Source organism: Gossypium hirsutum, chromosome D04 (assembly GCF_007990345.1).
Source record: "Gossypium hirsutum isolate 1008001.06 chromosome D04, Gossypium_hirsutum_v2.1, whole genome shotgun sequence".
NCBI lineage: Eukaryota > Viridiplantae > Streptophyta > Magnoliopsida > Malvales > Malvaceae > Gossypium > Gossypium hirsutum.
Window position 1 is genome coordinate 55,926,129 of NC_053440.1, and position 12,998 is coordinate 55,939,126.

Consider the following 12,998-nt stretch of genomic DNA (forward strand, 5'->3'; position numbering starts at 1 on the left):
GGACTCATCTATTAAATGTAAAAATTAATTTGTAAATTTTTATTCAACATACCTTAGATATTAATGAATGAAAAAAATAATGGAGTGGAGCCAAACCCAACAAAGAAAAAACAAATTACTCAATGTGGAAGCATTGAGGGGTAATTTCGTTTAGAACAAGACTAAATTGACACAATATATAAATGTTGAGGGTTAAAATTGTTATTATATCAATTTTAAAAGATGTAACGTCATCTTCCTGTCAACCATTTAACTATTAGTGACCAAAAAAGAAAAAACCGAATAGCTGGATAATCAATTTGTAACTTTTTACAGTTAGGTGACAAAAAAAAAACCATATTGTTTACCCTAAAATACTTGAATAGTAAACATACCAAGTTCACTAAATGGGAAAAAAAACATTTATTTCTAAAATGTGTCAATACAAGAACCAATACATTAAACTATAATTGTAATAATATACAAGGAAAAAAATGCAATAAAAAATACAGAACCTACAGGATTTCAAGAAGCAAAGCCCAAGCAGGATAGACCAAAAGAAGAATAATCCCAACTGTGTTTGATATTCCATGTGCCTTTGTGAATGAATTTCTGAACCCACCTGACGCCCTGACATGTTGTTGAAGTAAGTAACAAGCAATGGCAAGGCATATTATTACCCCAACCAAACTGCTTCTTAATGTGCTTGAGAATAAGCTAGGAGCAACCACTATTAGAAGAACCAATGCTGCTGGTAATTCCAACCAATCTGCACCAAAGGTGGTCAGCTAATTATCAAAACAAGACAATGTGGCCAACAAGTACCTCGAGCAACCGAGGATACAGAGCTAACAAACTAGTAACTAAGTAGATCAAGTAGACCAATGCACTGGTAGGGCCAAATGCTAGGTATAAGTTCGGCTCTCATCAGGAGCGAAGCTAAAAAATTGGTTTAGGAAGGACAAGATATGAATCATAAATTTTTGGGATTAAAACGCAATTTTACTATAGTACTAATATGTAATTTTATAAAAATTTAAGAGACTGACAAATCCACTGCTACTTCTTTGCCTTTGCCCTTGGCTCTCAGTTCTAGCCATCTATACTTTTTGTTTGGTCTCTGTATTGTAGTAAAATTCTCACTTTGGCCTTTTTACTATTGTCTACATATTCCTATTTACTCAAAGCCAGACTCGTTTAGGTAATAGACCTTATTTTTTATTTAAACTCATTTTTTATCTTATATTTTTCCTCAAAACCTCTTATTTTTCGGGGTGAATTTTCGGGTTTGGACGGGTAACTCGACCCATGATCAAGTCTAACTTAAACATAGGAGCGTGTCTAGAAGCGTAAGCTCCAACTCTCTCGAAGCTCACAGGGATATTCGACCCTTTGAACTTAATCTTCCATATCCTCCCGAAACTTATATTCGAGCCAGATCCGTCATCGAGGAAGACATCGATATAGTGAAACAAGCATTATATGTACCCGGGAAACGTCTAGGGAAGAACAAGCGCAAAACAACTGCAACAAAAGCAATCCATTTTCCAATGTCTCCCCTGCAACGACCAAAATGGTTCATTAACACTTGAGGTACAAGAATGAATCGTGTTTTTGCTCAAAACATGGATTTGTTTTACCTGAAGGCGCTGAAGAGTATCCCAGGAAGACTCAAGAAAATATATGGGATTAATAGTGTTGTAAGGATATTTGTTTTCCAATGTGTTCGGTCCAAGATTAATAAGTAACTGCATTAAACCACAAGGAAGAGCATAGTAAACCATTAGAATTCCTTAACCAATTGAGAAAAAGATCGGACAAACTCGACTTAACTCGATTTGATTTTTAAAAGTCAATCTGAATATGAATTAATTCACACCCAAACGGACGAAACTTGAAACTATGCAAAGGCAAAATAATTGCAGCCTGAAATGATCAAATCTAAAACCTTAAACGACCTAAACATAAAATGATACGAACTTGTAACATTCGGGACAGGAGATGGCAAGGGCCCTGACCCTCTTAAAATGTAAAATTTCACTTTTAAACCTTTAAATTTTACAAAATTTTAATTTAGTAAATGGTAGAATTATATTCTTACCCAAAAATGATAAATTTAAAATTTATCCTTTAAAAACTATAAATATATAAATTACTAAAATCGTAAAATTATATTTTAGTTCTAATAAAAATATAAACTTGATTTTGGCTTCCACAAAATATTTTCTAGCTTCGCTCAATACCGAATAACTCTAATCTAAAACAATGTGAACTCGAAACTCAAGCTCCAACCAACTCGACTTATCCTAAAAAGTCAACCTAAATTGAATTAATTCAAACCCAAATTGACCGAACTTGAAACTAACCTGACCCAAAACAATCCAGCTAGAACCTAAATCCGCAAATGACTTAAACTTGAAATAACCGCAACTCAAATTGATCCGAAACTTGTAAAACTCGACTCGAAAAATCCAAACCTCAAATCCGAATAACCTAATCTAAAACAAATTGAATCCAAAACAAATTCAAAAAATTTTAAACTCAAATTCATCAGAGTAAAAAACAACAGAGTATTACAGAGTATCAAACTGTTAAATCTGTATAATCCTTTAATTCATACCAAAACTCATGAACTATTATATTCAATCTAACAGCAGAAAACTACCATATATCTTAGGATTTAATTAAGCATAGAGAAAAATCTGGGAATAAAGTTATGAACAAAAGAAAGAGATAAAAAGAGAAAGTGGGCATACATGGCAGCAAAAGAAGCGATCCATTCAAGAAATGAAACCCCAAACCCCAAAGAACCCAATTTGATGGCATGATTTGCAAGCTTTTTAGCAGCAAAGACTAGCTCTTTGTAATCAGAACTGAGCTGATAAGTTGCTTCTTGCTTAGTCCTCATTGCCAAGTAACTCATCTTTTTCCAATCACTATTGATTGACAAATAGTTTCAGTGATTTACAAAAGAAAGGAAATTGGATAATAAAAAAACGAAGAAGCGAAGCTTACAAGTTATAATGGGTATGGAGACGACAAAGAGTTGACAAATGGAAAGCCTGCAAAGTGGTGACCAATGCAAAGCATACAAGTGTTATGAGGGAAAGTATTTAGGTAATTTTAGTAAAATTAGGTGCCACGTGGAGAGAAATGGTGACTTTGGATTTTTTTTGGACTATTGTACTTTTTTTAATATATAGATTTATTACACGTGGAAAGAGTATAAGCAAAGACCCAAAAAAGCTCAGGGAAAAAAAAACAAGGAATAAGAGCTTAAGCCACGCCCAAATCCCTATCCAATGAGAGGACAAATCCTAGCCTCCCTTATCCACCGGTCACCGTCGTGAACGACGGAAGAAAGTGAGAGAGTGATTAGGGCCGTCCAAGAAAACAGAGGCTGTTGTACCCACCGTTGGTAAGTCTGCCACCAACAGGGAGTCGAAACCATGGCAAAGTCCGAAAGAGGGCCAGCACCAAGGTTTTAAGAATTAGGGTGATCATCAGTTTTTAGGACATCGGTTTAATTGATTTGTCCAATTTAATTAAATAAATTATTAAAAAAATAAAATATATATAAAATCAGTTTAATCGATCAATTGATTCAATCTCTTATTTCGAATTAATACTTCAACTAGTTTTCGATTTGATCAACCAATTTGATTTAAAAAACAATAGCAAATATCATCGTGGAGTCTGTCGGAACCATTGATGGAGGGGTTACGACAATGAGAATGATAACAACTAGGCAATTTAGATATGAAGCATCGAGATTAGCGTTCATCAAAGCGTAAGCTATTGAAAGTTAAGCAAAGGTGGGTGGCACTCTATTGAAAGCACGAGAGACCTTGCTAGAGAGGTGTGTCTTAAGTATGATATTATTGTCCAAGTCAACTCAACCTGAAATATAAATCTAAAATTTTACCTAAACTCATTTTAAGCAGGTCTACATTTTTTATTTAAAAAAGTATTTATATTATTTTTAATTGAATATATAATAATTTTATATATTTTTATTTATTAAAATTCTATATAGTCATATTAACATTTTTTTAAAGTTTAGATTATAGTAATGTTATATATTACTATAGATTTAATTTTTATATGTTATAAATTCTATAATATATAAATTTTAAATAATATAAAACATTACAAACTGTCAACAACCTCTTGATCTAGTGACAAAAGCATTTGCGTTGTGACATGAAAGTTTGAGTTTAATCATTAGCAACCCCATCCCTACCCTAGTTATCAAAAACTTAAAAATAGATTAGTTTGGCTAGGCTTTAATCTTAAATGTTCAAACCCGAGCTTAGCTCATATTTTAAATGGTCATTTTTTTTTGTTCAAATCTATTTTTCGAGCCCAATATTTTTACTCAAATTTTAAGGGAGCCTATAAACAGATATAGAAGAAAGTAGATAAAAACCTATAGAGATAAATAGTTGTTTTTTTTATATGACCAGTATATCTTTCATGTCCATTTTATAATACATGAAGACTAATTTAAGATTAACCCTTTTAAAATATAATTTCTCTACATGAAAATGGTACATACCTAACCACCATACCCAAGTGTGCTTGATAACATAATCTTATGGTAAAAATTAAAAATTAATGTAAGGTGAATGTTAAAACTTCAAAGAGAAACTACTTGCATCAAGAGACATGGTTGCTTCACGTTGACTATATTATTGAACTCCATTTTAAAGAATGTGCAAGTACATGAAAAAAGGCAATATGTATCTACAATGTGTTGTGCACGAAAAGGGAGCTGGACGATGATGCCACAAATAACAACAGTGCACATGATCAAGGGTTGAAAGAAGGGTAGTAAACAACAAAAACAATTCTGGCCTACTTCCTATTGATCTTTGGCATAAGTCAAAAGCATATATAAAGGAAACTTACCATGAAAAGCACTGGAATTTAATCACAAAAATAGTTTAGATGCTACCTCAGCCAAATGGAAAGCATCATGCATATTGTCCGTGTTATACAAGGTTGAGATTATGGTGGTTCGTGACGGTTCATTTAAAAGGCAAAGAGTCATAGGTGGTTGTGGGTAGTCGGGGTTTTGATTCCTTAAAAGGTAAGAGTACGGGAGGAAGTAAGAAGGTAGTTGAGTGTATGGATGTAAAAAGAGAAGAGAAAGATTCAGTTTCTTAACCTTGTATATATAAAGTTTCATATCAGAGCAATAAATAAATTGATGTATGATTGGCAAGTATTATGTTCATACCAAAGAGTGTTGACACAATATATATACAAACTTCAAATGTTGTTGACTATGTATACAAACTTCAAGGTATAGGCCCATAAGCCTCGTTTCCATTGCAGGGGAAGCACAAATGGATGGTTCTCTATATATCCTACTCTCTTTGCTTTCATTGATGACACACAAACAAACCCAATGCTATGTAGCTGCCCCCACGTTCATGAGGTTGTTGTTTTAATGGAGGCTTCGTTTCTTGGGCCACTTTGCTTTCCAAGTTTGGTGAAGAAGGCCGATGTCTAAGGTTTCAAACTTGGCCTTTTATTAGGGGAATGGACTATCTATTAGGACTAAAAGCCATTAAAATTTGACTTATTTTAGGTTAATTCATCCGACATCCTTAAACTATATTTTATGGTATACCGTTAGTAAGGTTTTTAGACTTTACAAGTAAGTTTAGTAGATTGATAAGTGCTCTATAGAGGTATAGTAAAATATTAAAACACTAAATAACTTTGATAAAAGACATATGACAATTTTTTAATACTGCTTGTGAAATAAAAAAAAGTACGCTATCAATGTACCAAATACCGACCCTTTATATTTTACATTGATTTTCAAACTTTAAAATATTCTAATTAAATTATTACGATATGATTATTATATCTATCAACCTAGCAATTCAATTAATACCATTAACCCAAGGACTTATCATCTAAAGAAAATAAATATAAAACAAATAAGTTTTCTTCTTTTTTTTTTGTGCAAAATAATTTTTTGAAAGTTTGACTATTGCAAATATAGTATATTTATAGGTAGAATACAAATATATTTTTAACCAATTACAATATAAAATCAAATTAGTATAAAGTACAACAGATGAAGAATCGAGTTAAATCGAAAAGAATCAAACAAAACCACATATAGCATACACACAATGTCATAATAGAGACCTTTATATCACAATTGCACATTGTGGGGCTCAAACCTGAGTATTCAAGCAGAGATTGGCAAGGGCCTTGGCCCCTTACCAAATGGTAGAATTGCTATTCAAGGACCTCCAATATGTTAAATATTAAATTTAAGCATTTTAAATCTTTAGTTAAATGAAAAAACTTAAAACTTTGTTCCCTCTAACTTTATACTTAACTTTAGTTTAATATGCAATATCATACATAAACTTTGATTTGGTACAGTTATACAAATGAAGTTTAATTGTGGTTCATATGTATAAATGAAACTTTGATTTTAATTCACTTGTACACATTTAAATAAACGAATGCATATATATATATTTATATTAAATTAATACAATTATTTGTGTATACAATTTATCAACATAAAATAATGTTAATTCGATGATGTTACTAGTAGGGGTTATATCGTTTGGTTTGGTCGGATTTTTGGAATTTTTTTAATTATCCATCACAATTTAGCTGGGCTCAGTTCGATTCTCAATTTTTCCATATTAATTTTTGGTTAATGATTTTTAAAAATTGAATTAAATCAAATCAAAATTTCATGTATAAAATTACACAAAATCAAAATTCATATATAACATTATACATTGAATCAAATTTCATATATAGTTTTAATGTTTATACTTAACCAAAGTCACCATTACCATTAATAATGCATGAAAAAGATATATGAAACCCTAAATTAATCAAAGCAAATTATCTTCCTCTTATTTGTGATTGTGAGGATGAAGTGTTGATTAGTCCATGATTCTTGAATATTTTTGTTTGTTTCTAAAGTTTGAGAAGAGAAGCAAGCCATGTGTAAAAGCACTAACAATGGCTCCAATTCCTTGAAGATCAGAGAGTATGGTCCAATAATTAAGCTGCAAAAGAGAGACAGTTGTAGAGCTAAAAGTGGAGCTTCCATTGGTGCTAGGGTTATTAGGGATCTCTTCTTCTCCATCTGTGGATCAATAATAGATCAATGTTGGGACCCCATTTTTATTTTTATTTTCATTTGCTCAAGAGATATCGAAAGAGCTGTGGAATGGGTTTTTGAAGACAAAATATTTGAAGCAAAATTGTTGGGATGGGACCTAAGTTAGTGCACTAGTGAAGAGTGGCAAGAATTGTAGGGATAGTTTGTGTTGTTTAATGTTGATTTGTCTCTTTCATGTTTTCATTATTAATGTCTATTTCTAGAACAAAGAAAACATGATGGAACGGGTAGTAATACTTTATTCGTCAAATTTTGTTTTTGTCCGCTCAAATTTGATATTTAACTCTCGTATTTACGTACTATTTTAATTAAAATAATTAACAGTGTTAATTATTTGAAAATAATCAAATTATATCAACAAGGATTAAACCAGGGGCGAATATGAGGGGCGCAGACTCCCCAAATGGAAATTTTCTATTTAAGTCCCTTATAAAAATGATTAAATTAAAAATTAAAGTATGATAAAATTGTATTTTGTCTCCTTTCAAAAATGATAAAATTATGTTTATTCCCTTCAAAAATGATGAAATGATAAATTAATACATTATAAAATCATGTTTTGACCCCTCGAAAATTTACTATTCAATTATGCCCCCTAAATGAACTTTTAAATTCGCTCTTGGATTAAATCCCAAATTTGAGCATAGTAAAAGAGCCAAAAATTATAATTCGACCTACTTTAATTTTTTTTATCAGGTCCCTGCTTTAATTCTAAATATCTATCTATATATAATATGTTTTGGCCTATATATAATATGTTTTGGCCTATATATATATAATATCTATATATGATTTGTCTAGTTTGGAAAGCAAATAATAGTGATTGGCTGACCACCAAACAATTTTGCACCTCTTCTCTATGTTTCATCAAATGAGAGAAAAAAACTATGGCAGAAAAAGTATATGTGAGTACGTAATGTCATGGAGTTGTTCAAAAGTTGAGCAATGTGACAATCATTGAAACTAAGCCATCACTCCAAAAGGATCTTGATTGCCAAATTATGGCTAGGATTGAATCATCCCAATAAAACCCATTATGGAGATCTCTTTTAAGGTTTGAAAATGATATCAACGAACCATTAGGGTTCATCCATCACTTACTTTAGTGACAAGCAAAAAAGAAAATCTCCCTCTATGATCATCAAACATGGGTTTTCTCTTAGATTGTGACGTAGCAATATGCATTCTTTAGATTGTAATGGTTGATTCATTAGCTTATGGTATTATTATGAGAATTATTGAATGTTTGTAATATAAACATGATGTAAGATAAGTCTATCTTTCCACTAATGACGGATGAAAAGGCTAGGAACCTTCAAGAGAAGTTTCAGCTACATAACTTTGATAAAAGGTTGAAGGGTGAAGTAGAACCGTCCATAGGTTGGGCCACTCAGCTCGTCCGAAAAGTGGGAGGATTTGGGTAAAAATGTAGATCCGGAAAATGGCTTTGGACAAAAAAAATAAGCCCCGTTTAAAAAATGGGATGGGCCTCGGGTAAGGTCTTTTTGGCCCGGACTTGGTCCGAATATGCAAAAAAGAAAAATTATTTTTTTACTGTTTTTGTTGATATTTTCTTCTTGTTTTTTTTCACTATCTTGCTACCATTTCACTATTATATTGCTACTATTTTATTGTTATTATTTGGATAATGTATAACTCTTATTTTATTGTTAATTTTGTTACTGTTTTAGAGGCATTTGCTTGTTAATTATTTGCACCTATCTTAGTGTTATTTAAGTATACATATTTTTTTTTAAAAAATTATTTTCAATTTGTTGGGAAACATTTATTTTAATGTTTTTAGTATTTTTGATGTATTATATTTTTAAAAAATTATATAAAAAATTAATATGTGCGGGCTGGACCGGGTCCAAGTTTTAACATTTTTATCTAGGTCGGGCTTGGACAAAATTTTAAGCCTATTTTTCGAGCCAGGCCTAGCAAAAGGGCCTAAAATTTTGGTTGGGCCCAACCCGACACATGAACACCTTTAGGTGAAGTCATAAAATTGTTTTAGGGGATTAGAAATGAATAAAAAATTTTGAAGGGCCAAAATATAATTTTACTATTATGTTAACTTGTAATTTTCTAAAAATTAAATGGACTATATAGAAAAAAAAATCATTTTGGGAGGTCAAGGCCTGTGCAATATCAGTCAACCTTAGGCCCCTAGTTAATGGATCTAATCCTCCACGAAAAGTAAGAAATTTTGCATATTTTGACCAATTCAAGGTAAAAAAATGGGGTTGCTCCCTTGGCAAAATCGGGATAAAATAGTAATTTCATTTATTGGAGTGGTGGTGGGTGAGGCAAGTAATTACTATAACTGCTCCATACGCACTTTTCAAAAGAAAAAATTCCACCTCGTCCCGCCCCTGCATACACTTTTCAAAAAAAAAAAAAACCACTCCATTTAGAGCGAAACAATTTGAAATTCATTAGACGGTTCGAATTTTGACATCCCTATGTGCAAGGCTATAATAACTCACACATTTAATCCTCCAAAACGAGTAAAATCTACCTTCAACTAACCTAAACAACTAGAGTCTCATAACACTCCACTGAAGACAAAAGACAAGTTTCAAAGATCAAAGAGCATATATTTTATGATTTATTTATTTTTATTCTTCTTGTATTCAAACTTTGTACATAAACACTTGTTGGGTAAAGTTTCTTTTCTTTTATTCCAGTGTTTATTTGTAATTAAGAGAGCTTAAATTTGACACAACCTGATATAATCTGAACTTGAATCCGAATTTACCTATACTAAAACCATCCAAACCTAAAATGATCCGAAACCAAAGCAAACTGGATTGGAAGTGATTCGGATAAACAAGGGCTAAGTCTGAATTCTTTTTCTAAAAAGTCAAATCGTGTAAAAGATCATAAGTATATAAATGCATTTGGGTTTGTGCAAATCTTGTTCAGGGTATGGGGATATGTTATTAGAAATTGATGACCATCGCACTTCTAATTATGTATATTATCCTTATTGATACTGTCTGTTTTTTGCTTACCATTTCTTCATCTTATAAACACTTCAAAATATATATAATATATTTATGCAAATGGAATGATATGAGGTGACTGAGTGCCACATGCCATCATCTTTCTTGCTCGTATTTCACTTATTTTCTTGCTTCATTTAGCAGATTTGTTGGATGCATAGCAGACAATTACGACCAAATAGCTTTCTATATACTATAAACAGTAGCCAAGTGTCCAAGATATATATATATATATATTAAGAGTCAACGAACTTTGATAGGTTAGTATTGTTTTTTATTTTCGACTCTGTGGAGAGCCTGAATGTTTAAGTCTATATAAAGAAGTGACGGGTTCAATAGGGAGGAAGCGCCTCACCGGATCAAACCATACATGGCGCATGACCACCTATCGAGGAAATGTGAGCATTTGTATTTGGTAGAATTTGAATCCATGCCCTTATATGGTATTGTTAAGTATCCACTACTAATTAATCTAGCAAAACTACGTCCAAGCACAATATTAACCTGTTGAAGGATTCGTCAGCTCCTGAAGAACAACTCCGACTTCTACAAAAGGAGTCAACTTCCCCTCAACAAAAAAATGCCCCTTTTTGTTGAGGAGAGGTTGAATCCTTCCAAAAATATCTTCGAACTATCATCACACACGCAACCCAATCCAACAAGATTCTTCCATTCTATTAAACCTTTTTCAAGCAATCAAGCTCCCTACAAAGCCTAAGAACACCCAAACTAAATCCCCATTCAACAAACCTCTTGCCTTTTCATTTCATTTGATTAACACTAAACATGTTATTTCCCGCAATAATAGACTGTATACTGGCCAAACAATAATTAAGATGCTATACAAGGGTAAGCCGACCATTTACTTTATGTTCATGACTATAAACATGCACATAACTACTACGTATCCTTTGCTTGTATCTTTTCCTTTCCTTGTAAATTCACACCTTAATATTGGCATATGTTATGTCGGTCACCAACAATGTTACTACGTACATTAATATTGGCATATATTTATTATCTAATATATTTTATGTAATATCCATATTGGATTTACAATTATTTTTCCATTGAAATTTATTTCAAATATATAACATTATATATTTGGATTTGTATTATATTTTAATATTTAAAATATATTTTATAGATTCGAGTTAAATTTTATAAATAATTAATATTAATGATTAAAAAAATTTTAATATTTATATTTCATGTATCAAAATATTAATAATGAGTTACAATAAATTATTTTATATATATATTTTTACTGAAATATTTTAATTTTAACAACTTTGAACTTTGTTTAAATACATATTTTTAAACCGAACTTTTAAATCTTAAACCAAACTTTTCAAAAATCATTTTTTCACAATATTTTTCAAAAGTAATATTAAACTAGCCAAAATTCCATGATTTTTTGAGCCGAAATGGTTGGATTGGGCATCAATCAAGGTACCAATTCGAAAAAAATATCAGGTCAATTGATATGAGAAATGGTCCAAGTTTTTATGGTTTATTTAATTAAATCGGTTGAACCGATAAATTCATAACTTGATTGATCTTACAACGGGTCCAATTTTAAAAATATTGTATGTAGCATCAAGATTCTTAATCCTTATTTTTCGATATAATATCTAGAACTACTCATAGTTCCTTTCAAACTCTTAAATAAAAGAATGATGCGCTTCTACGCATTCAAACCTACAACCTTTTATATTAACAACAATACCAATGCTTATTGAACTAACACAATACTTAGATTTTCAATGAATTTGTTAGAAATATACTTGGTGCAATAATTGAAGTAAAAAACGGGTGGACCCCATTTGGCCGAATGTGGCTTCATTTCATTTGTTCCATTAAGAGCCCATGACAACTCCCTTACCCTAACTCCCATTTTAATTTCAGCACCAACTGCCATTACGTGGTGCGACGTATGTCAACCACGTGTACACAAAGCCAATGGGCACAAAACACAAAGCATAACCAAAATTTTTAAAAACTCGATAAATTGGAGGTTAAATTACACAATACGATGCAGTTTCTTTTACACGTGTCGCTCGTTTATTGGATGAATCCCTCTTCTCTACCAATCATGATATTCGCGGAAGCAATAGATATTTTCGTCAAATATAATTTATCTTCAAATATATTTAAATTTAAATTAAATTAAATTTGGATAAGACCTAAAATGATGAAATTTAAATTCATAATAAATTTGAAAAATAATTTATATATATAATATTTACGTAAGGTTAGACTCGAATTTATAATATATATTAAGTTATAATATGAGTGAAAATATTTATGTAAAAAATATATAAAAACCAAATGAATATTTGAGGGTAATATTGTCTTTTTATATTTTTATATAGAACAACATGTGTATTCCGAGATTTAAACTTGAGACTTCAATGTATTTATAAACTCAGCTTTACTATTTTAACTGAATCCACGTTTGTTTTTTAATTCAACTTTTTTTTATAAATTTGTTACATATAAATTTTTTCACCCACATCGTAGGTATACAATAATCTAATAATAATAATTTACTTTGTTAAAATATATTTATTTTATTCATTACTCAACTGGGTTGGTGCTCAGTTAACTTATGATACTACCTCAATCAAGGGTTTGGTATATAGTATTGTTATAACAATTAAGTTATACAAAATGTTTCAATAGGCTATGGTGGTGGTTCCAAGGAAGTCAATTTCGTAATGGTACCGTTCGTATCGACCGAAATATCTCGTTCCTACAGTAAACAAGAACAATAAATTCTAGTTTTCGTTGGTATAAAATTTTGATCAATAATGATCATATTGGTGCGTTTCGAT

The 12,998-nt window shown here is 31.1% G+C and overlaps 1 protein-coding gene across 1 annotated transcript; it reads right to left on the bottom strand.

The window, feature by feature from the left end:
• Positions 1–383: 383 nt before the first annotated feature.
• Positions 384–3,074, bottom strand: LOC107898702 (cold-regulated 413 plasma membrane protein 2). Its single transcript, XM_016824225.2, has 5 exons — positions 2,995–3,074; positions 2,736–2,915; positions 1,620–1,727; positions 1,468–1,538; positions 384–748 (listed from the first exon to the last, which is right to left on the bottom strand). The coding sequence occupies exons 2-5, from the start codon at positions 2,900–2,902 to the stop codon at positions 495–497; spliced, it is 600 nt and encodes a 199-aa protein (XP_016679714.1). The 5' UTR covers positions 2,903–2,915; positions 2,995–3,074; the 3' UTR covers positions 384–494.
• Between the last annotated feature and the right edge of the window lie 9,924 nt (positions 3,075–12,998).